Genomic DNA, 25,091 nt, shown 5'->3' on the forward strand with positions numbered 1-25,091 from the left:
TGGTCTACAAAATGAGTCCAGGACAGCTAGTGCTACACAGAGAAACCCTGTCTCAAAAAGCCAAAAAGAAATAAACAAACAACCTCCCCCCAAAACTGAAATAAATCTTTTGACTAAATAAATAAACAAGTGAATAAAAGTCTGCCACACCGAACGTGTTCAGGGCTGGAGAGAAGGCTCAGCCAATAAAGGCTAGGCTCACAACCAAACACAAGAAAGTACTCACTAAACATTTGTTGAATAAATGGAAAAACTTGCCAAGAAATGCCCTAGGTATCAGGAAACACAGATGCGATATTTATTATGGACCTATGTGTGATACATTATGAGCTACTAAGAGATGAAGTAATATAATGAGCTCTGGGGCGAGACTGTCCAAATCCCAAAGCCATCAGTCACGTACTGGCCTTAGCCAAGTCTCTCAAGATCAGCCAAACAGGGATCCGCTTCCCCTTTTGGTATGAAAGGATAATACCTTGCAGGCTAGCCTGCAAGGGTCTTTCATTAAGTGGAAAAAGGACATGTAGATACACTCCCTCGTGTGAAGCCTGGCATATGGAAGACTTGATACAGAGGGATTATAGAAACATGGGGATGTAGATCAGTTAGATGTAGACCAGTTAGCATTGTGCTTGCCTAGCATGTAGAGCCCTGAGTGCTTGCACACCTATGATCTCAACACTCAGGAGGCAAACATAGGAGAACCAGAAGTTCAAGGTCTCCTAGCTATACATCAGGCTCAAAATCAGCCTGGGATACATGGAACCCTGTCTCAAAAAAAAAAAAAAAAAAAAAAAAAAAAGGCAAGAGTCTAATCCCAGGCATCAGGAGACAGAGGCAGAAGGATGTCTCTATAAGATCTGCCTGGTCTACATAATGAGTTTGAAGACAGCCAGAGTTACATATGAGACCCTGCTTTTTTTTTTTTTTTTTTTTTTTTTTTTAAGGTGGGATGGGGTGAGGAATGGCTACACTGGTTCCTCCTCTTCCAAAGGATACAGGTTAGGTTCCCAGCACCCATACGGAGGGTTACAACTGTTTGTTTTTGTGGGGTTATTTTATTTTCTTTTATTTTATGTGCATTGGTGTTTTGACTGCATGTATGTCTGTGTGAAGGTTTCAGATCTTGGAGTTACACAGTCATGAGCTATCATGTGGGTGCTGAGATTTGAACCTGGGTCCTCTGGAAGAGCAGTCAGTGATCTTAACCACTGAGCCATCTCTCCAGCCTTCACAACTGTGTGTAACTCTAGTTCCAGAATTCCATGCCCTCTTCTGGCCTCTGTAGTCACTAGACATGGAAATGATTCATAAACATATAGGCAGCCAGAAGCCTGTAATCTCAGCACTCTGAGAAGCAGAGGATCTCAGTGAGTTCAAGGCCAGCGTGGTCTACAAAATGAGTCCAGGACAGCCAAGGCTACAGGGAGAAACCCGGTTTCAAAAAAACCAAAAACATACAGGCCAAACAAACACACACCTAAAATTGTAAATGAGTGCCTTCAAGATGACCCATAAAATTTCTTGCTAGACATGGCCATTGACCTGAGCTCCAATCCCATAGTACAAGAGAATGGACTCCCAAGGGTTCTCCTCTGATCTCTAATGCACCCACAATCACACACATCATACACTCACTATAATAAGGGTTTTTTTTTAATTTAAAAATGACAGAAACAAAAAAATAATAAAAATATTTAGTCAATGCAAAGTTTGTTGTTGTTGTTTTGTTTTTGTTTGTTTGTGTTTTGATACAGGGTTTCTCTCTGTAGTCTTGGCTGTCCTGGACTCACTCTGTAGACCAGGCTAGTATCAACTCACAGAGATCTGCCTCCCTCTGCCTCCCAGGGTGCTGGTATTACAGGCGTGTGCCACCACGCCTGGCTTTAAATTTTTTAATTATATATTTTTAATTTATTTTGTGTGTATGTGAGTGTGAGCACACGTGTGTGGAGGTCAATGAATAACTTGCAGTTGCTCTCTCTGTCCTTCCACCATGCGGGTTCCAGAGGTAAAACTCAGGTTGTCAGGCCTTTCGGCAAGAGCCTCTACCTGACACACTTCAAGGGCTCAATGCTAACATTTTTTTAAAAGGCATTTTTTGTTTATTTATTTGTTTTTATTTTTTCTAGACACAGTTTCTCTGTGTAGCCTTGGCTGCCTGGACTCACTTTGTAGACCGGGCTGGCCTTGAACTCACAGAGATCTGCCTGCCTTTGCCTCCCTGAGTGTTGGGATTACAGTCCTGTGCCACGCTTACTTTTTATTTTTTATTCTGCTTATTTATTTACTATGTATGCATGTGCTATACAGCACGTGTATAGAGATGAAAGCATGATGTATGGAAGCTGGTTCTTGTTGACATGTGAGTCTGGGGACTGAACTCAGGTTGGCAGGGGTGGCAGCAAATGCCTTCACTGGCCACCTTGCCGGCCCCCACAGTTAATTTTTGAAGCTTGCCATGTGCCGTGCTGCACATCTTAAACATGTGGCCTCATAAAATTCTCAGGCCAGTCCTGTAAGTATGACCTCCCTTCTACAGATAAGAACACTGATTGTAAAGAGTGACCGTCAGGGATGGGCTACACAGGTGTCCAATCTAAGCAACACATGGATTTTATCAACGACGGAGTATTTTCCACATCAGCAACCACTTAGCAGGTCGGGGGCTGAAACAGATGCTCTGCAAAACAGCATTTCACAGGTTCACCCCCCCAAAATGTTACATGGCGAGATTGGCCCAAAGAAGTTCTGCGACTTTCCCGAAGTCCCCAAGTGCAGTCGACCGCCTCGGGAGTGGACACTTGCCCCGGCTCACTACCTTGAACAAGGGAAGAGACTCTTCAGCATTTCCTATGGGTATCTCGGCGACCCAAGTCCCATAAGCCCTGTGGAACCCTAAAACCCGTACACGCCTGCCCTAACTGTCCTGACCGGTTAACAAAGCTCCCCTAGGCTCTCCTGACTCTGACAGCCCCAGATCCATCTGCCCACCCTGAGCGAGGAGATGAAGGATGGAAGGAGTGAAGGTGGGGGGGGGGGGCGGTATAAGCACGGAAAGCGCATGTGCAGGCGGCTCCATTCACGCACAGCTCACCTGAGAGTCCCGAAACTCCACCACCACGTTCTCACTGCTCCAGCGCGCTGCCATCTCCCTAGCCAGACGTGGGGGCGACCCCCACCCCCCACCCCAGGACCCGAGACTCCCCGGTTAGTAAACGCCACACCGCCTGCTGATAGCTCCGACCACGCCCATCTCCCCGCCTTTCGCTTGGCCGCAGCTCATTGGCTAACCCGATGATAGACTCCGCCTCTCCTGCTTTCTCCCCCAATGGCGGACCTTGCCCCTTCCTTCCGTCATCAGTACGAGTCACCCAGGCACCCGGCGGCTGCTGACACGCCCCCGCCGCCGTTAGCTCTGCCGGGAGTTGTAGTCCAAGGTCAGCACAGTGTCGGTTACCCAGGAAAAGCCGGAGTTTCCTACAGGCGCTCCGTAATAGCCTATAGCTTACACACAACCTATAAACCAAACCGACATCCGCACCAAAGGAGAACGCCTCTTCTAGTGCCTGTCATCGAGGCTTTGAAAAATCTGAGTGCACAGTTTACTGTTTCGCGTCGTACTGCCTCGCTCGCCTCTTAAGGGTCAGAGCTCCTGAGGTTCTCCTTGACACTTTGGGGGCGGGGGGGGGGGGCGAGGGCGGAGAGGCAAGTCTCTAAAGGTAAAACAGTGTCATAATCCTGCTGACACGTTACTTTCACTTTCTCTCCCTCGTGTGCGGTAGAGTTCTCCCCAGGAAGGTACCCAGAGAGGTGATTTACACCGAATGTTAAAAGACTTGCCAGTTTTCCATTGCATTTGTTCTGGTTTTGGAAAGTGTAGTAATTTTTTTCGTTTACGATGTGTAATTAATGTTCACGATGGCTGCTATTTAACCATGATTTTTTTAAATTCATGGCCTTAATTTGTAATACGTTAGTCCACACAAACGGTTTTTGGAGTCTTATATAATTTTTGAGGGTGAAATAAAAAATAATAAAGAAGTTTAGCATAGTAGATAATAGTTGACTTTTCTTCAGTCCTACCTTTTGAAATGCTGGGTTAACTGGCTTAGCATCACTTTCTCTGCAGAAGTGGAAATGGCTGGTCTTATTTAGCTATGTCAGGAGCCAAGCGCTGGGCATAAACTATTGTTCTTACTAGTGCCAGTATTCCTATGTGCAAGTCCTATGAAGGGAGAGAAGATATTAGCTCCTTTCACCCTGGAATGCTGGTTGTGAAAGAGAAGGCAAACTTTTCTGCAGTTAGGGTGACCATCTCACTGTTGCCTAACTGGAACAGTCCAGGCTTTAGCACTATGACCAGCATCCCAGAAAACCCTTCAGTACCAGAAAGCTGGACAGCTGGTCCTTCCCCAGTAGATAAATATTTGGCCTAATGAATTGCACATTAGAACAGACTTGCAAGTAATGTGTCAGGATGGGATGACCTAAATTGAAGACTTGAAACATGGCACCTTGAAGGTGACGTTTGAGTGTTTCAGTATACTAAGATTTTGATAGTGTATACTATCAAAGTATCAAGAATAAGTATTTCATTAAGAGTGTGAACAGAGTGCCGATTGGTGGTGGCACACACCTTTAATCCCCGAACTGGGAAGGCAGAGGCAGGTGGATCTTTGAGTTCAGGGCCAGACTGGTCTACAGAGTGAGTTCTAAGACAGCCAGAACTATACAGAGAAATCCTGTCTTGAAAAAAAAGCAAGAATGTGAACAAAGACCTTAAAGTGTGAAAAGCATGTCGTGGCCCAACGATATAAGGCCATTCACCAATTTAACTCTCTTCTGTGGCACAATGCTTCTTTAAGTATACATTGCTGTTTAAGTAAAAAATTATTTATTTAATGTTTCCAAGCTTCAGAACAGGACACTGGTTCGTACTGTTGGATTCTGCTTGTTACTGCATAGAAAGCCTGCTCTGTGAGTTTGATTGTGAGCAGCAGATGGTAATGATCTCAGAGAGCTTTGTAAGTCAGAAGGGTAACCTTCTGTGCAACCGAAAGTAACTTCAAAACCATTCAAGTGCTTTATGCATGACTCTTTTCAAAAAGATTTGTTTTAGTTATTTATTTTTAACTGTGTGGGGGGGGGGGTTTGAGGGAGAGTGATGTACAGATGAGTGCAGTTGCCCAAGAAGGCCAGAAGCTTTCTCATCCACCCATCAGATTTTTCTCACATACTGAACCTCTTTAAAAGAATTAAAACAGGTGGGGAAGTGGTGGCACAAGCCTTTAATCCCAGCACTTGGGGGACAGAGCCAGATGGATCTCTGAGTTTGAGGCCAACCTGGTCTACAGGATGAGTTCAGGACAGACAAAGGCCAACCTGATCTACAAAGGGAGTCCAGGAGAGCCATGGCTACACAGAGAAACCGAGCCTCGAAAAAAAAAATTTTAATATTTTTAAAATTTCATGACTTTAGCCCCAGCATTCAGGAGGCAGAGACAGTTGGGTTTCTGTGAATTCAAGGCCAGCCTGGTCTACCTAGTGAGTTTCAGGCCAGCCAGAGCTACACAGTGAAATCCTGTCCCAAAAAAACAAACAAATAAATAAAATGATTTTTTTTTTTTAAAGATCGCTGGAGATCAGCCTCTGCATCACAGTGAGACCTCCCCCTAAACAAGAAACTGTTCTAGCCTCTACTCCCTTCTCTACTCCTCTAAAACAGGCTTTCTTCCGTCACCCAGCGCCCTCCCAGCCCCAACTATCTATCACAAGGGACCATGGCTGCTCTGAAGATAAAGACCAGCGTGACCTCAAAGCAGTGATCCTGCTTCCTCAGCCCAAGAAGTGGGCCTGCAGGCGTGCTGTACCACACCCAGGATATACAACATTGTCTATGCCTGTTTATGAAAGCATGTCAGAATCAGTGACTGTGTTCATCTACCTAGCCTGCTGTATTCTTCCTTGCCTATTAGCTGCAAGTAGTAAATGCTTTGTAACGCCGCTGAATGATTGGTGACCGTCAGGGATGGCTGCTACTTAAGAGAGCATGACAGGAAGTAGGGGAAATTGCATCCAGAAAGGGTAAAGAACTAGGTAGAAAGGCCCCTGCTTATGTGTTTGAGTTTGGTTTGTGTGGGGGGGAAGGAGTTGACTAGAGATAAATTTATTCCAAAGCTCTGTCTGTCCACAGGTAGCTCGGCAATATGCCGGGTCACCCTTGACTGTGCCCTCAGCTCCTTTGTTGGAATTTCTCCAATTCTCCCAAGCTTTTTCTTTTTAAAAGACAGGGTCATGTGTCGCCCAGGCCTGCCACACAGGAGCTCACTGTAGCTCAATCTTGATCTTGATCCTGCCTCCACCTCTCAAGTGCCAGGATGGCAGGCTTATGCTGTCACACCTGGCTTCCAGTCTTCAAAATCATGTCATGTGCTGCAAGCACAGAAAGTACTTTGGATGTGAGGTCCTTGGTGCTCTCTGTTCTTTCAACGCTTTCTTCCTTTCACGTAGAAAGAATGGTAAGGAGACGAAGCAGCTGTGCCTTCCCAGTTGCCTCCTCAGGTTCTTCTTTAACATCTTCCACCCACGCGGTCTCCCACCCACAAAGTCATGTCATGACTCTGTCATCAAAGACTGGGGACTCTAAAGTAAAATCAGAAGTTCCCTGGCTGCTACTTCATTCCTGTGCACCTCTGAGAGTCAGAGGTGAATTCCTGTCTGAGGCAGAGGCTAGGGACCCATGGTCCTTGTCACATAGACCCCAATGTACTGACCACACAACAGGGCTCTTACCTTCCCGTCTTTCCAAGCCACAGGAAGGCAAGATACACAGCGAACTCAAAACCCCCCGGGCCTCAGCTGGCTTTCAACAGCAGCTAGCCACAGTATTTAAGCACAGCTCTGTTTTTCTTTTTCTCGGGGTGCCGGGAGGTGGCTTAGTAGTTAAAAGCACACACTGCCCTTGCACAAAACCCACATTTGGTTCCTAGCACCCAGGTGAGGCGAGAATGCCTTTGGCCTTTATTGACACCTGAACCCACAGACAGATGACACAGACACACACACACACACACACACACACACACACACACACACACGCCAAAAAGTATAAATGTAAATAAAAATTTTTTAAAGAAACAGGGGGTTGGCTCCACAACTTAGCTACTGTAAATAGAGCTTCAATTAACATTGACATGCTAGTACCTGTGTGACTGGCTGACATGGAATCTTTTCGGTAAATACTCAGGAGTAGTATAGCTAGATCACATGGTACATCTATTTGTTTTTTGTTTTTGTTTTTGTTTTTTGAGGAAACTCGATTCTGATCTCCATGCTGGCTGGGCCATTTTACATTCCCACCAGCGTTATATGAAACACCCTTCCTCTGCCTACTCTTCTGCCCCCTCTTCAGCTCACTGTCTGCCCTCACCCCCCGGTAGCTCACTGCTAGCTCACCACTCCCCACCACCACCGCCGAATCCTTTTACACCTGGAAACCTTGGACCCTTGCTCTGAGACCCACTAGTAATTTTCTTCCCTTTGTCAATCAGCAAATATTTGAAGATGTGCTCACAAGCTCAGCCTTCCGGCTTTGCAGATTTGGTTGCTTGCTTCTCTGCTCAAATGTTTCTTTTTCAAGCAAAATGGTCGAAACATAAAGAGCTCTGAGAGGGGCCAGGAGGACATTTCTCAGTGGGAGAGTTTTGTCTTTCCTGGTGGAGGTGCCGGGGGCTCCCTCCAAGCCATGGCAAGCCCTCCTGTCTTCTGACTAACAGAGACAGAGAGGGGAGGTTCCCACCGATAGATACCCAGCACCTGGCCCTGACAATCCATCTCCCTTTTTGTTTAAACTGCGCAAGTCCCGGACTTCTTGTATACTTTTGAGATGTCTGAAACAGGCTTTGCGGCACAGTTACCTGCATTTTCACATTTGCAGTGGGTTTGTGCAATACCTATTTTAGTAGCTCTTCCTCCTGTTGTGGAAGGTGGGTCAATCAATATTCATTTAACCCCGGCTTAGCTCACCCGTAAGCACTAAGAACATAAATATAAAAAGAGAAAAACAAAAGGACAAGTTCAAGGGGCTGTAGCGATAGCTAGCGGTTAAGAGGACATTTTGGTCTTCCAAGAGGACCCAGGTTTGGTTCCCACCATCCATGCTGAGTAGCCCACAAGTGCTGGCAACTTCAGCCAAAGAGGAGCTGCCACCCTTCTGGCCTACCCAGGCACCTCCACCCACACGCCATAAACATAAATTAAATTAAAAAATACACTTTAAAGATAGAGTCCAACTCATCTAGAGGCTTTGCTCGTATTTTAAGGGGTAACAGAATATTGTTAGGTTCTGTGACTCCATTTGTCTCTTGGATCCCTGAGGATCCTTGTTCTACTCATAGCATCTGAACACATAAGAAAAGATTTGCTGCCTTTCCCAGACCCATTAATACCCCCAACCCCATGGTGCTAGGAATGGTGCTAGGAATCTAGGCCAGGGCCCTCGGTTATACAAGTGCTTGACCACTGAGCTATGGTCTCAAACCTCCCTCCCCCACCCTTAGGCAGGTTCTTTCTAAGCTACCCATGGTAGCCTTGAATTCATGGTGTAATCCAGGTGGATCTTGAACCCCCAATTCTCCTATCTCAGCTTCTCAAGTGGCTCGGATTACAGTCCCATGTCACCAGTCTGTCACCAGGCTTCACACCAAACTCTGTGTGGGTGTAGATGCATATGTGTGTATCTGCATGTCCAGTGTGTACTGGCACGTGTGTGTGGGAGTACACGTGCCTATATGCATTGGAAGCCAGAGGAGAGGCTGATAACGGTGTCTTTTCCCACCACCCTTCACCTTATGTGTTGAAGCAGGCTCTCTCACTTGAACTCAGAGCTTGTCATTTTGGCTAGCATCTTCACCTCCCATGTGTTTGGATTACAGGGAGGGTGCATGCCTGGCATTTGTGTGGGTACTGAGGCTCCAAAGTCTTCTGTCTTTCACAGGTTCCTCATGCAGTCATGGCAAACGCTTTACCTACATCTCCCCAGTATCTCACACTGGACTCTTGATTTGACAAATGACAACATGACACTCCTCTAACACTTCAGGACCAGGTGCATGCCTGCCCTTTGGATTGTCGTGAATTACTGCCAGGTAAAGGGGTGGACTCAGAAGCTGGGTGTGGTCGTGCATGCCTTTAACCCGAGCAGAGGCAAGCAGATCTCTGTGAGTTTGGGGCCAGCCTGGTCTACAAATCAAGTCCAAGACAGCCAAGGCTATTACACAGGGAAACCCTGCCTCAAACAAAACAAAACAAAAACACAACAACAACAACATAATAATAATAATAATAATAACCCCCTAAAGAAAGGGTAGACTCAGCCTCTGAACCCCAACTCTTTATTCCATCCAAGAGAAAATTTGGGTACATGTAGTGGGTGGTGACAAGGGCTCTCTCTGAGACAGGCACCAAAGCTCAGCCTTAGTATGTTCTAGAAGGAGTCAGCTTGGCTCAGCTGTTTGGGTGGCAAGCCTATGAGCAGTAACCTTTTTAATAAACAGTAGGATAGAATATAAAACTACAGGCCAAATGGCTCATTTGCAAAAAAGAAATACAGCTTAAAGCATTCCTAATCTTTGTCATTTTGTTTAAAAGCATACAGAGCAAACAAAACTGTCATCTGGAGATCCCATGATGAGCATATTCACTTCAAAGCATAGCAGCTCAGTTCCACTCGTACTGGCTGTGTGGCATGTGGCGTGTGTTCATCTACCCATCCATCTACATTTACACGGTACAGTGAGCATGGTGGTAGACAGTTATAACCTTGGCGCTCAGAAGGCAGAGGTAGGAAGATCAAAAATTCAAATCTAGCCTGGAGACTGCACAGTGAGATTCTGCTTCACAAATAAAAACAAGGTGCTGGAGAGATGGCTCCTGCTGCTCTCGCAAAGGACCTGGGTTCCGTTCCCCAGAAGCACCAGTGGGTTCCAGGAGATCTGACTCCCGTCTTCTGATCTTTTTGGGTGCTGCACACACGGGTGTTCATATATGCGCACACGCAGAACATTTACACACATGTAAAAAAAAGTTTAGAAAAAGACATGATGCACAGAGACACAAATACTAAAACACATAATGTGGCAACTGTTTCTCCTCTGTTCTGTGACCTAGAAGTCCCCATCCCCCACTGTCTCTCCCCCAAGGGGACCACAATGTTGCTTCATGTAGCTCTCCAATTTATGTATTTGTATGTGGATGTACATGAATATCCCTGTGTGTGCTGAAAACCATTCTTTAATTGAGAAAAAGGGATATTGTCTCTTTCTTTTTTTCAAGACAGGGTTTCTCTGTGTAGCCCTGGCTGTCCTGGACTCATTTTGTAGACCAGGCTGGACTCAAACTCAAAGAGATTCACCTGCCTCTGCCTCCCAGAGTGCTGAGATTACAGGCATCTGCCACCATGCCCGGCTTATTCCTAACCTCTTAACTCATCTATCATGTCTTCACTTAGACTCTTTGCACTTCTGCTGGCCACCTGTCCTTTAGTCACTTCTAATTTCTTTCATGACACACAATCATCCACATAGCAAACATTTATCTATAGTGCACTACCACTGTTAAGCCTGTAATCCCAGCACTTGGGAAGTCGAGGCAGGAGGATCAGAAGTTCAAGTCATCCTTGTTTCATCTTTTTCTTCTGGGATCCCCTTCTGGAGTGCTTGGCACTGAACCCGGAGCGCTGCATACACAATGCTAGGCAAGCACTTTAGCACTGATGTAGATCCCCAGGCTAGATATACAGTATTGTAGCAAACTTTATGTAACAGAAAACTGGTCTTCACAATGTGCGATTCAAAGACTGTTTTTAGTAAATTCATAAGCACATGCAACTCTAATTTTAAAATATTTTCATCACTTGAAAAAGAAACCCATTAATAGTTACTCTTCATCATACCTTTCAGGCCCAAGTGAGCCTAATCTCTCTATCCTAATGAATTAGTCTACTCTAAACATTTCATGTAAATAGAATAATACAACCAGGCAAAAATGCAGTTATTAAATTAACGATTTCTTCTATGTACTATTGTGTTTTCAAGGTTTATTCACATTGTAGTATCTATCAGCAGTTTATTCCTTTTTGTGGATGAATATTAATTCTTTGATTAGATTTCTTGTTTTTGTTTGAGACAGGGTTTTGCTGTGTAGCCCTGAAACTGTCCTGAAACTCTGTTCTGTAGACCAGGCTGGCCTCGAACTTACAGATATCCGTCTGCCTCTGCTTCCTGAGTGCTGGGATTACTGCCCAGCTCATTGCATGGATACTATTATTGCTTTAATCCATTGATGAATATGTAGGTTGTTTCCATTTCTTGGTTATCTCAAATAATGCTCTAGCCTGATATGGTGGTGCAAGCCTATAGTCCTAGCACATGGGAAGTAGAGGCATGAGGATCAGAAATTCATTCTAGGTCATGCATGTCTACATAGGGAATAAAGGGCTAACCGGGGCCATGTAAGACCTGATCTCCAAAAAACAAAATCAGGTCTGGAGAGATAACTTACAGAGCACTTGCTATACCTAGTGGGATCCCCAGCACAGACCTAAAGAGCCAGTCACACTGCGTGTTTCTGTAATTCCAGTGCTGGGGAGGTCAGAGTAGGGGGATCCTTTGGGCTTACTGGCTAATGAGCTTCAGGGTCAGTGAAGAGTCTATCTCAGATTGGGCAGTGGTGGCACAAACCTTTAACCTCAGCACTCAGGGATGCAGAAGCAGGAGGATCTCTGTGAATTCGAGGCCAGCCTGGTCTGCATAATGAGTTCCAGGACAACCAAGGCTACACAGAGAAACCTGTCTCGAAAAACAAAACTAAACACAAACAAACAAACAACAAAAATCCAAACCCAAACCCAAAACAAGAACCATGGCAGAGAAGTGAATGTGGAAGACACCCTATATCCACTTCTAGTTTCCACATGCTTGTGTATCCCCACCCAGGACCAGGCACACACACACACACACACACACGCGCACACACACCTCAAGTAATGAGGCTATGCACACTCCTGTGTAAGTTCTTTTGTGGATGCTTGTTTCAGTTTCTTAGAAATAAACATACCTAAAAGCCAGGCATGGTGATGCATGCCTTTAATCCCAGCACTCAGAAAACAGAGGCAGGTAGATCTCTGAGTTTGAGACCAGCCTGGTCTACAGATTAAGTTCCAGGCCAACCAGGGCTTATATAGAGAAACTTTGTCTCAAGAAAACAAAAAACAAAACAAAACAAAAAATAACAGCAACAAAAAACTAAGATTGGCATGGCTGGGTCGTATTATGTTTAATCTTCATTTAATTTTTTATTTTTATTTTTATTTTTATTTTTTTTTTGAGACAGAATCTCTCTGTAGCCCTGGCTGTCCTGGAACTCATTATGTAGCCCTGGCTGTCCTAGAACACACCATGTAGCCCAGGCTGGCCTTAATTTTACATACGGCCTCCTGTCTCTGTCTCCAAGCGCCAGGATAAAGAGTGTGAGCCCACCACAGCCATCTTGTTTAACCTTTCTGAGGATCTGCCAGGCTATTTTCCAAAGCAATCCACCATTTAATATTGCCAGCCGGAAGGTACAAGGCTCTGATCTTTCTGTTTCTCAATAGCTCCTACCATCTTTCTCTGATTATAGACATTCAAGTGGGTGCAAAATGATTGTTCTGAAGTTTTTGAAGTTCACTGTCTCCTAGAACCTATAAGAAAGTCTGGAAGGTCTCAGATATTAAATATTTTATTAGGGGGTGGAGCATAGCTCACTAGTAGAGTACATGCTCAGTGTGCCTGAAGCCTTAGCTTCCGTCTCCAGCATCTGAGTGGGAGGATAACTATGTATCTACGCACAGACACACGCACACACACACATACGTGTAATGAATGAATAAAGTCAAAAGTTGTTTTGTTAAGATGGTCATCATGTATTTAACTTCAAAAATAGATGTGTCAAGAATCTAGTTGTTTTTTTTTTTCTGTACAGTACTGAACCACCCCCTTTCTGATACCATAGTTTTTCTTCTGAGAAGAAAATGAATATTTCCTTTTTCATAGGTTTTTTTTTTGCAAGAGCAATGCACTCTCTACTGAGCCACCCCTGCAGCCTTTGGAAGTTTCTTTAATTTCTTCCGATCACTCATTCCAGTTTTAGAAGTGCACACATTCCTGATTTAGACACCTAATATCCTGGATATCATCTCAATGTGTGTGTTTTATATTTATCTTTATAAAATTTTAGGCTTACTTACGCCTTGCCTGCACGCACATACCGCATCTTGGAATTGGTGCTACAGATGGTTGTGAATCACCACATAGGTGCTGGGAACGAACCTGGGGTTTCTAAAGGAACAGTGCTCTTAGCCCCTGAGATGGGGTTAAGATACCAGTGTGAATCTCCAGCCCTGACACACACACACACTTGGTTTTTCTGAAACAGTTCCTCTGTGTAGCCCTGGCTATACTGGAATTTGCTTTGTAGTCCAACCTGGCACTGAATTCAGAGATCTCCTTGCCTCTGCCTCCTGAGTGCTGGGATTAAATCTCCCAGAACCACGGTATTTCTTGCATTTTTATTTTGTATAAAGCTCTCAACTTCTTGTTCAGTGCTTTTTGCTCACCCCAGGTACTCTCTGCTTGCAAACAGCCATCTTTTTGTAGCCTTCCAGGCTAGTCACACTGGAAGAGACAGAGCTCTGGAAGAGACAGCCCCCCCCCATTTTTTTTATCTCTCTCCAATTCCACTCTCCACTCTCCACACTCTTGACAAAGTGACAAAATCAGGCCAGTGCCTGGGAGATGCTCATTTCCAGCGCTGAGCACTTGAAAGATTATTTGTTCAATGAATAAGCGAAGGTAGCTATATGAGAATGACAGGGACTGAACTGGAAAGGCGATTCTCTATTGCAAAATGCAATTTGGTCAACAAATATTTATTGAGTACTCACTGTGTCCTTGCCTTGTGGCTCAGTGTCAAAACACATGGTAAACAAAACGGCCTTGGGCAAGGAGTTTCTAAAACCACTTCTTAGCTGCATGGTTTTATTTCCATACTTTTTATTCACCTATTGATTTTGAGGGTTGTATTTTAGCCTAAGGAATAGACTCGTTTGCTTAGACCCAAATTGTTGGTTCTGATCTAACGTCAGCAAAGGCCCCTGTGCACAGGCTAGGGCACTCGTGTCTCCTCAAAGCTAACCCCAAAATGTTAAGACTCTTTATGTTTGCGTCCAAACTACCCCGCCCCCCGCCCCCATGCAAAACTTCCTTATGTTGGTTGGGGTCCTTGGATGGGGAACCTCCAAACAAACGGCCGGCACATCCACCAGAGGGTGCTGTGAGGGCAGGTTAGTGGCGAGAGGGGAGCTCGCCCAGTGACCCTCAAACCCAGGTACGCTGCTTCACCAGTTGGTTCTCTTTCCTCCCGGTGTTTCCTTCCCACACGCTGGAACCGTCGCCGCCCCTCCCCCCACGCAGGGTTTCTTCTTGACTGTGGCGACTCGACTTTCGCGGAGACTCCAGCCGCGCTCGGCCCCGGAAGCAGTCTGGCCCCCGCCGCAGACGCCCCGCGGCTGGAGCCGGCCCGTCCCCGGACGGCCCCCCGGGCGCAGGCGGCGGGTGGGCGGGGACCGCCGAGGGCCGCAGCGGCCCGCCCCGCCGCAGGGGCCGCGAAGGGGTTAACCCGGCAGGGGTTGGGGGGAGGGGGCCGCGGGCCGCGCGTGCGCTCTGCCGCCCTCCATTGTCTCCACGGCGGCGAGGAGCGCCGGCGAGCGCAGCCCGGGACCGAGCGGGGCGACGCGGCTGGCTGGCGGGGCCGGCGGCGGCTGGAGCCGGAGCGCGACGCCACGCGACCGCGGCCTCCAGAGCTCCGCCCGGCCGCCCCACCGCCGCTAGCCCTCCCGAGGCCTGCGGGAGCCCGGGCCGCCGGCCCCGGTCGTCGAGTCCTGAGACGGGGGACGCGCGCGGCGCCCCGAGCCCCCGCCGCTTCCTGCTGCGGGCGGGCGGACGGGCGGGCGGGCGGCCTCCTCCGGCGCCTCCCTCCCTTCGCTGCGGCTCCTCAGGCTCCGGAGCCCGGGGGCGGCCTGTGGCGCGCGGCGCCCGCTCCGGACCGCGCGTCTTCGGACCTTCAGGAGAACATGGATTCGGCTTGGACTGTTTGAAATTCTTAGTTTGGGGTCCCCGCTCGCTTGCTTTTTCCGCCCCGCGGGTTTTTTTTCCTCTCTCTCTCTCATTTTCTCTGCTCGGGGCTCTTTTGTGACCACCCCCCCCCCCCCCCCCCCCCGCGCCTTTATGTCCGCCCAGCCCTCCACCCGCTTCTGAGTGGTGGGGGAGGGTCTCGGCCTCCTGGTTCCCGCCCCACCGGGGCCCGGGGGAACATGGGGGGCAAGCAGAGCACGGCGGCCCGCTCTCGGGGCCCCTTCCCGGGGGTCTCCACCGATGACAGCGCCGTGCCGCCGCCGGGAGGGGCGCCCCACTTTGGGCACTACCGGACGGGCGGCGGAGCGATGGGGCTGCGCAGCCGCTCGGTCAGCTCGGTGGCGGGCATGGGCATGGACCCCAGCACGGCCGGAGGGGTGCCTTTTGGCCTCTACACCCCCGCCTCCCGCGGGACCGGCGACTCAGAGAGGGCGCCGGGTGGCGGAGGGTCCACGTCGGACTCCACCTATGCTCACGGCAATGGTTACCAGGAGACCGGCGGCGGTCACCATAGAGACGGGATGCTGTACCTGGGCTCCCGAGCCTCGCTGGCGGATGCTCTACCTCTGCACATCGCACCCAGGTGGTTCAGCTCGCATAGTGGTGAGTCCGGGGGTGACGGAGGCCTCTTCGTTGAAGGGTGGAGAGCAAGGGAGGGCGCGCCGGGGCTCTCCAGACCTCTTAGTGGGCTAAGGTACGGGAAGGAAGCTCACTCCTGCGTTTCCCCTGGTTCCCTCCATGCCAGAGATGAATAGGATCCAGTGAGATAACTCCTGCCTAGGGAAAAGCCACCCACCATGCTGCGGAGCCGGGTGTTTTAGGACTGCAGGCATGTGTTCACTTGTGGATGGCGGAGTGGAACCTGCCCACCGAAGTCGGGTTTACAGGCATCGTGATCCTCGGAAAAGAGGTCCTCCTGTCTGGCCTACAGTTTGGACTCCTCATCTCTGCCACTGAAACATGGTGCCTACCTATCTGGTTAGGGAGATAGTGTCTCCTAAGCAAAGAGTGAGAGAAGAAATAAAACTAGGGGCAAGTGGCTCTTGGATTAGGGTTCTCAGCCTTGCTAGGAAAGGGAGGTGGCTAGTTTTTCCACCCAGCTGGGTAGCTGTAGAAATTGCTTAAAATGGAGCAGGAGGCTGGCTCAGGCAGGTGTGGTCTGCTGTGTAGAAAGCCTCCTTCCTTGGATTTTCAGGACCAGGGTTCTGGGCTGTCATGCTGCATGCAGTAGGCTTGGCTCCCTGACTTTCACATCCCTCCATCTTCTTTCTCCTCCTGCTCCATGCTAAGTGCTTGCTCTTCCCGTGATTCTGCATCTTTTTTTTTTTTTTTTAAACAGAGCACCGACAAGGTGGGGTATTATTGCCCGGCCGTTGGCACATGACTGGGGAAGAGGAAGACTGAAAGAATCTAGATGAACTCATTCTGTGCACTTCTGGTGACAGGCCAGGAAAAGGCTGGAGGGGGATTTCCCAGGCTCTGGCTGGTAGGGCAGAAAAGGCCTGGCAGGCACTGCTAGAGGAAAACAGGTCTGTCTGCTTGGCTGTCCTGAGAAGCCAGGGCAGGCTTCTAGACAATTGGTCAGAAGGGGTGTGGGTCAGCTGTTGGCTATTAGTAGTTGCAGTGAAGCAGAGTTGGGAAATTTTAGATACTGTGTAGGAGAGCGTGTTCTCTTGTCCTTAGGGTACACTGTGGAATTACCTGTGGGATTACTCTTGTAACATTCAGCAGGGTAGTTTATTTTTTGGCTCTCTCTCTCTTCTGGTCAGTTCCATAATTTTAAATTTGTGAAGTAACTTTGGTGGGGTATAGTGGCTAATTTAGAGCCTTTATGACATTAGTTAAACTGTTGGAAATCAGATACAAGGCATGTCTGCCTTTGGTACCCTTTAGGCATCTGTTCTGCTTTAGGCATCTTGGAATAAATAATCTTCCCTAAGTAGTTGAGTTCAGGAGTAGTCAGCTGCATTTGTGAAGCCATTGTGATCACATTTGTAAATGAACTGTCATTGGTATGCTTTTAAAGCTGAAAACGGTGTAAATTGATTCTCTGTAGCAAACAACTGTAATTCTATAGAAGCTCGTATGGGGGGTACGAAAAAAAACCACTTCTTTAATATCGCTCCACTGCCAGGTTTCCTGATAGAGTTATGAGCTCACAACTGAAGTCCAAAATTTCACACTCTTGAGCTGTGAAGCCTTAGTGCTCCCCACCACCACACCTCCATCCAGTCATGGGAGTAGGGAGCACCAGTGAACAACGGGAATGCAAAAAAAGTTGGGCATATTAATCTTCAGTGCCTCTAAAGTGTATGTGGCCAGCAGGCTCTTATTAACATTATAGGTAATATTTTTATTTATTTACTTATTTTTAGTGTATAGGACCATCTTGTCCTTTTGCAAGACTTTGAGCCTGTTGAATGCCAATAGCCTCCTGCAGTCCACCTCAGATTGCCTCCAGGAATTCCCAAATGCCTTTTGCTGGGGTGGGTGTGCCAGCCTGCCTGAGAACCACTGTTTTAAGGGATTCGTTCTTTAATACAAATAGAGTAATTAGCTTTTCCTGTGCGGTTCACTTGAGGTGAGTATTCATGTGCAGCGCTAGTTCTGTTTCTTAGAACAGGCCTTGGAATTTTCAGGGGCATCCTTTTCTCTCCTTCATGGCTTCAAGAAGAGAAGCGGTTTCCACCGTGAAGTCTCTGAGTTAGGTCTGAGCAGCTTTCACTCTTGAGTGGTAGGATTCCGGTCACGGGGCTTTCTTGCTTGACAGACCAGTAGCCTGGAAACTGATACACTGTTATAACTTGTGTTTTCAAGGTGCTTTGGGGAATCATCACAGCACAGAAAGCTGACATTAGTGAAATAAGTCAAAGCAAAGCAGTGCTTATGCTGTGTTTGGAAGTAAAATACAGAGGGTTTCCAGTCTCAGGTCCTCTTCTGAGTAGCTTTGACCTTGGACAAGACACAGCACCTTTGTCTAGGCTCATCTTTGTTATTTAAAAATAGACGTGGTAATCCTCAGTGGTGGCAGCTTGTAACGGTTGTTTCCAAACCCTGTGAGAGGATATACTGCAATCGCACTTGTCTTCCGCGTCCTGTGCCTTCCGCATGCTGTGACCCTTGCACAGTGTGAGTTCCTTATGACAGAAATACGTGTTCTTCCATCTTCAAGCAGATAGCTCCTTTGGACCCCTCAGGGCTCAACAGAAAATTATCCTTAGTTGGCACTCTCAACATCTGGCCCTTCCTGTGATTGTTTTTAATCATTTGTGGTAGTCTTAATTTTTAAAGCACATTTTGTAAGCATTTATTTGTCTGCTTATTTATCTTTCTAGTTTGACTGAGTTCTCAGGTCTGTGAGCCCAGAACTATCTCTTGATTGTTGCTGTAACTCTTACACTGTGCCTGACACAAGTATTTGCTGAATGAAAGAATTTGAATGGGCTTATGTCCATGATCTCTCATTCATCACTTTAACGCTACTCCCAGTTTACAGGGGAGGTTAGAAACCTGGGCAGCTGACTGGTAGGTAGCAGAGGTGGACTGGAGTGCTGGCCTGGCACTGCCAGAACCCTAGCTCTTTGCTACTTAACTTGGTTTGTTGGTTTTGAGACAGTCTTAATATGTGACCCCAATGGACCTCAAACTTACATAATACAGGTTGGCTTCAAACTCTTAATCCTTTTGCCTTCACCATCTGAATCATTTCAGTTACAAGTATATGTTGCTTATGTCCAGCTGTGCTCTGAGACATCACTCTGGCCCCTCTTGTCTGTAACTTAAGGAAATAGTACCCTGAAAACTCACTAGCCAGTAAGACTAGGCTCATGATGAAGTGCCTGGCTTGTAACCTTGAGCAGACAGACAATCATGAAGTGCCAGGTTTATTATATCTTCATCTGTAGATGTCTGTCCTCAGAGTCCTGCAGTGTCATTGTCGGGGTCTTGTGTGACAGTATACGCAAAAACAAAAGGCAACAGAAATCCAGTAGTGGCCTCATGGGGACAGTGCTATTGACCTGTGTCTTCTCTGTCTCCTTAGAACTTTAGAGGCAGAGAAGTCTGCAGGTATGGGAACTTAGGCCTCAGATGAAGGCTGTGTTGTTCAGCGTCTGCCCTCCATCCAATCCCTCTCGTGAGTGCCAGAGGAGAACTTTGAGAAGCACTTATAGCCCCCTCCTTCCACTGTTCAACTGCTGGGTTTGTTCTGAGGGGATTCTGTAGCTGCTGGTTTTCTGATGCTATTCTGTACGCCTGGTCATTATTTGTTAAGTCCTGTTAACCTTTTAATAGTTTCCAAATGTGGAAAGAGAGCATGAAGTATCCACCATGTTAGATGGTGTTGCTGTTTTCTGAGATCTACTGTAAAATGTCTGATTGTTGGGTTTGGTTTGGTGTGGCTTCTTAGTCATGTATGTGCATACATGTGTGTATTCAAAAAACTCCAAATTTGTTGCGTTTTAACCAAGCCATCAGTTGACTGGGGCTTTGATGCGGTGACTTTGATAAGTGTCTGAATATGCTAGCAGGGTTTCTTCGGGGTTCTGTTTTGCCGTTGACTAGGATTTCAAAAAGTTTAACTTCCTAGTCTTAAATAATGAGGGACAGTTGCGAACTCTATTAGAGTGGATCAGAAAGCCTCTTTGTGTCTCACTGTAGGTATGCTAGAAGTAATGGGCCTTTTCAAGCTTTCTGAAGAAGGAAAAGCATTCTGTGATCTCTAAAGAGCTTGCTCTATCCCCTGCCTACCTCTGCAAATACGTTCTAGCCTTAATGAAGACTTTGTTTTTAATGCAAGATTTTTTAGCTTTCTATTACCAGCAGGGGCTTATTTTCCATGCTTTGCTTCAGGCAAAGATAATATCCTAAGAGTTATGGTTAACTCTTCCTCTTGAGATCTGAAAGGCATTGCAAGCATCAGTGGCTAAATTGTTAACATGGTTGCTTTATGGATATGTATATTTTTTATATTAAACAAAGACTCATTGCCAGCTATGTCACAAGGAATACTTGAACCAGGCCACCCATAACCAAAGAAAGAGCACTAGCTCCCTCCTTGAGAAGGAACATGCCACATATTTTACAAATGTGATATTTCACCCAAGCTCAGTGGATACTGAACTCATTTTAGAATACCCAATTAGAGCCAGCAACGTGGCTCAGCAGATAAGGGTACCTGCTACCAAGCTTGATTTGAGTTCAGTCCCTGGGCTCCACATGATAGAAGGAGAGAACCAACTTTCCCAAGTGTCCTCTGACCCCCACATGTCCATATACATATTACACACATATGCACATAAAAATGTTTACAAATTTGTGATACTTTTAAATTTAGCAGAAAAAAAATCACAGGGAACCAGACTTAAATGGGATGTTGGTCCTGCTTTTATTAAACCTTAAGTTAGGTTAATGACAGTAGGTCTCTGAGGTTATGGTACTAGACTCTGGAAGCTAGCCCCAAACCTGAATCCTAACCTTAGTTTCTAGAATAATAGATGAGTATAATTTTTATTCATTTTTTTCCCCCTAAGCTTTGCTGTGGCCCAGTCTAAGTCAAACTAATGTTAAGTTAACATCTTAACATTATAGGCTTTAGTACTAGAAGGGTTTATCAGAGACCTAGCAGTTTGTTTTCTCAATCTTATGCTCATAAGAACCAGGTTTATCACTAGTTGGACATGGTAGAACACATCTTTAATCCTAACACTCAGCAAGCAGAGAGACAGGCTGTTCTCTGGGTTCCGGACAGCCAGGACTACATGAAAAAACATGTCTTGAAAAAACCAAAGTTAAAAAGAAAAAGAAAAAGAATTGGGTTTATTTTTGCATCCAAGAATTGGGTTCCAGTCTCTGATATGCTATTTGGATAAGGAGTGAAGACCAATGGTCAATTAGAAGGTTTATAAGGAACCAAGTATCATCTTAAATCTTCAACAGGGATAGTTTCTGGACTGATGAAGCAGTTTACCTTGAGGTCTCCCTGTCTTTGTCAGTCTTGGGAGGCAATCGGAAGAGCGAAGTCACAGTATCAGGCTGTATCTGTAACTCCAGGTTTGGGGAGACTATGACAAGAATTTACAGTGCAGGATTGGCCATATAACAAGAATGAAACAGATACTGACGAGAGCTCTTCTGATAACTGGGAATGGTTTCAGAGTCTCCTTAAATGATTGCGCCTGGTAGCCTCTGTGGAGTCTTATAACATGCTGATGACTGGAGCCACCACCAGAATCCAGTGAGCTGGGGCCAGAGTCTAAAATCTTTTTAAAGCATCAGCTCTGCATTTACTTACTTATTTATTTATTATTTATTATGTTTACAGTGTTCTGCCTGCATGTGAGCCAGCAGGTCAGAAGAGGGCACCAGATCTTATTATAGATGGTTGGGAGCCACTGTGTGATTGCCTGGAATTGAACTCAGGACCTCTGGAAGAGCAGCCAGCACTCTTTATCTCTGAGCCATCTCTCCAGGCCCCAGAAACTAAATTTAAAACAGGTTCTGAGAGTGTAGTTAGAAGAACATCTACATTTGAAACTCAGCACTGTCATGGGTTTCATGTTTCCTTCTGTGTTCATTAGCATTGTTTTTCTTTTTAATTGTTTATTTTTATTTTATGTGCATTGGTGTTTAGCCTACTTAGGTGTCTGTGTGAGGGTATCAGCTCTTGGAGTTAAAGACAGTTGTGAGCTGCCATGGGGGTGCTGGGAATCGAACCCTGGTCCTCTGGAAGAGCAGTCAGTGCTCTTAACTGTTGGGCCATCTCTCCAGCTCCCAGCATTGTTTTTGATATTGCTAAACTAGTTAGCTATTTTCTAGACAGGATCCATACAAGTGTTTTTCACCAGCAAGAGCATTTTTCATAGTTGGTTTGTTTTTCCACACAAAACTAAGCATTTGTCTGCTGCAAAAAGGCCTAAGCCAGTCTGCCATGGTCTTGAGAAGTGAGTGGCTCAGAACAGACAGTATTGTAGCCATATCTCCTTCTGTGCCTGTCTCCCCTGATTTTTTCATACAAGGCCCAGCTGAAGGGCCTACTGAGTTATGGCCTCTGGCATACAGGCCTGGCCCAGCAGCTAGAGAGCTCAAGATCCGGGACAAATCATGACCCAGAAGTGGACTCATTACAAATTTCCCCATTCCCCTCCATCTCAAAGCAGGAGCCTCCCTGCCTGTGTAGAAACTGATCCGTCAAGAGGGTCATTTAGCCGGTTGGTACCACTGAGTACGTACCGTGTACCAGGGGTCACTGCAGGTGCTAGGAACGTGTTATCATAAGGATGGTCGACACTTTTCAAGAATCTCTGCTTGCTTCCTTTTTGAGAGTGTTCTTATGGCTTTAGAGTTTCTCTTTCAGTCCTGTGCTGCGTGGACTTACTCAGCTGTGTGAGGCTGCAAGGTGTTTCTTCTGTTTCCTAAACAATATTTCTGGGCAGGTGAGCTTTGTGTTTCTAGCAAACTAAGAAATGTCTCGTGTGACCCAGTGTAGGGGCCCTCTGTTTTCTCAATGAGAACATCTAGAAGAAAAGGGCTAATTTTCAAAATTGTCGTGTTTATCCTTGGACTTCAGTATCTTTGTTATACCTAGTGCTACTTTTTTTTTTTTTTTTTCCTGGTCATCGGACACTTTTTCTAAAGGCATGATTCACCACTTTTTAAATTTGTCTTTGTAAAATTTATCCTAAGCTACAAAATACCCTTAGGAAATTTCCCTCTTGGTCTGGTAAGTGTAGGTTTCCAAGTTCCACAGTATTGATACTTTAGTACCCCATTCCCCCTGCTTCTTACTGTGGTAAAATGCATGTAATAAAATTGACCATCTTCACCATTTTTAACTGTATAGCTAAGTGGTGCAATAAAAACTGAACATAAGTAGCGAGAAGTACTTCTCTTCTGACTCTGTTATTTCACTTAGCATAATGCCCTTAACCTTCATCCATGTTGTTCTATCTCTAGTCAGAATTTCCCTCCCTGTTAGGGTTGAACATGTACCACAGAATGTGTATCGTAAAGTATATAATACAGAATGCATACCTCATTTTCTTCTCCGTGCATTTGCCACTGACACATAATTGCATCTCTGCTGTTGTGGATAATACTGCTGTGAATGTACAGATACTTCTTTGAGACCCTTTCTCTCACTCTCTCTTGCCCTCCCCTGTCTATTTTTGAATCAGGTTGGGTTTTTGTTGTTTCATATAGTCCAAGCCAACAAACCCACTGTATTGCTGAGGATAAACTCAAACATCTGATCCTTCTGCCTCTACCCCGAGTGCTAGAATTACCTGCCCAGTTTGTTCATTGCTGGTGACTGAACTTGGCTTTATACATTAAAGGCAAACACTACCAGCTTGATCTGTCTCCAGCTCCTGTTTCAGAACTTCTGTTTTTCTCTTTCTCTCAGGTCTTGCTCTATTGCTGGGCTTTTCTGGAATTCTTTGTAGACCCTGATGGGTTAAATTCATAGAGATCTGCCTACCTCTGCCTCTAAAGTGCTGGGATTACAGGCTTGGAATCATGTAATTGGTTTTTTAGGAAAAATAATTTATTATTTTATGTGCATTGGTGTTTTGTGTAGATGTATACGTGAAGGTGTCAGATTCCCTGAAACTGGAGTTGCAGACAGTTGTGGGTTGTCATGTGGGTGCTGGGAATTGAACACTGGTCCTCTGGAGGAGCAGCCAGTGTTCTTAACTGCTGAGCCATCTCTCTAGTCCCTACCCCGTCCCCTTTTGATACGAATGAAAATGGACACAATAAAGAAATCAAAATACCCACTTCTTGGAGAAAAGAAAAAAAGTTTATTCCAAATTGCCAAAGTTGTCTCTAGGGAAACATGGAGAAAGTGACAGGAAAGATTTTCAGGGTTAAATGGGACCAGGAGAAAAGGGAGCTTGTGAGCTAGGGTGTGGGGCTTGTGAGCAGGGGCTGAAGGAGCTAGATGCCAACATTGACCTTGGCAAGTTAATAGGCACCACAGTCATGTTAATGGCAGGGCCACAAGTCCCCTCCCCCTGCCAGAGATAAGGAGAAAGACTTTTTTTAGCAAGCTGGAACTTTCTCCAAGTTCTCCTCCTCTCCCCACTCCACCCGCCAGAGAATGGGGGGCCTTTGTCTAAATGCTGACTTTAGGAAAAGGACTTTCTTGGGGACCAGACAGACAGTTGCTAACCTAATGGACGTGATGTTGTGTCTTGTAGTTTACATTTCTGTCATGGTGATTGATAATCTTAATTTTGTTTTCCCTAGCCATTCATGTGTCTTTGTAGAAATACATATCATATTCAGGTCATTTGCCTATTTAACTTTATTTATTTATTTATTTTTTTTTTTCATTTCATGTGTATGTGTGTTTTGTCCACACATGTGTCTGTGCACCACATTTGTGGTTGTTTGGAGGACAGAAGAGGATTCCAGTTTTCCAGAACTGGAGTTAGAAAAAGAAGGTTGTTAGCTGCTTGAAAATGGGTGCTGGGAATGGATCCTGGGTCCTCTAGGAGAGCAGCAAGTAGTCTTAACCGCTGAATCATCTCTCTAAGCCTCGCCTGTCTATCTTTGAATCAGGTTGGGTTTTGTTTTTTTCTTTTATCCTTGTTGGTGGTAATTTATCTGAGCCTCGTGTGTTAACCAACACCAGTGCCTATGGTAATCCCCAAGAATAACATAAGCATAAGAATACTTTTTGCTGGAAATGAAGAGTTTAAAAAGTCCATGATGAGATAACTTTTTTCTTTTTGTTTTATTGAAAGACTCTGATACCTGGCAGTTAGATAATGCTTTAATTTCTGAAAAGTGACTTTTGGTGAAGTGTTACTGTGTGTGTGTGTGTGTGTGTGTGTGTGTGTGTGTGTGTGTGTGTGT

The 25,091-nt window shown here is 46.0% G+C and overlaps 2 protein-coding genes across 4 annotated transcripts in view; one reads left to right on the forward strand and one right to left on the reverse strand.

Annotated features, from left to right (window-relative positions):
- Wdr59 (WD repeat domain 59) overlaps window positions 1-3,241 on the reverse strand; it is a 71,030-nt gene extending 67,789 nt beyond the window's left edge. Inside the window, exon 1 of the mRNA XM_055621065.1 lies at window positions 3,098-3,241. Within this exon, the coding sequence (XP_055477040.1) occupies window positions 3,098-3,151 (54 nt within the window). The 5' untranslated portion in view covers window positions 3,152-3,241. The remainder of the gene's footprint in view (window positions 1-3,097) is intronic.
- An 11,503-nt stretch (window positions 3,242-14,744) lies between these two features.
- The window catches only part of Znrf1 (zinc and ring finger 1), a 99,785-nt gene continuing 89,438 nt past the window's right edge, over window positions 14,745-25,091 (forward strand). For all 3 annotated transcript variants that reach the window (XM_055620790.1, XM_055620791.1, XM_055620792.1), the window contains exon 1: window positions 14,745-15,836. In XM_055620790.1, coding sequence (XP_055476765.1) covers window positions 15,413-15,836 — 424 coding nt within the window. In that variant the 5' untranslated portion in view covers window positions 14,745-15,412. The remainder of the gene's footprint in view (window positions 15,837-25,091) is intronic.

This window comes from Psammomys obesus, unplaced genomic scaffold, assembly GCF_907164565.1.
Source record: "Psammomys obesus unplaced genomic scaffold, mPsaObe1.curated_primary_1811, whole genome shotgun sequence".
In the NCBI taxonomy this organism is placed as follows: Eukaryota; Metazoa; Chordata; class Mammalia; order Rodentia; family Muridae; genus Psammomys; species Psammomys obesus.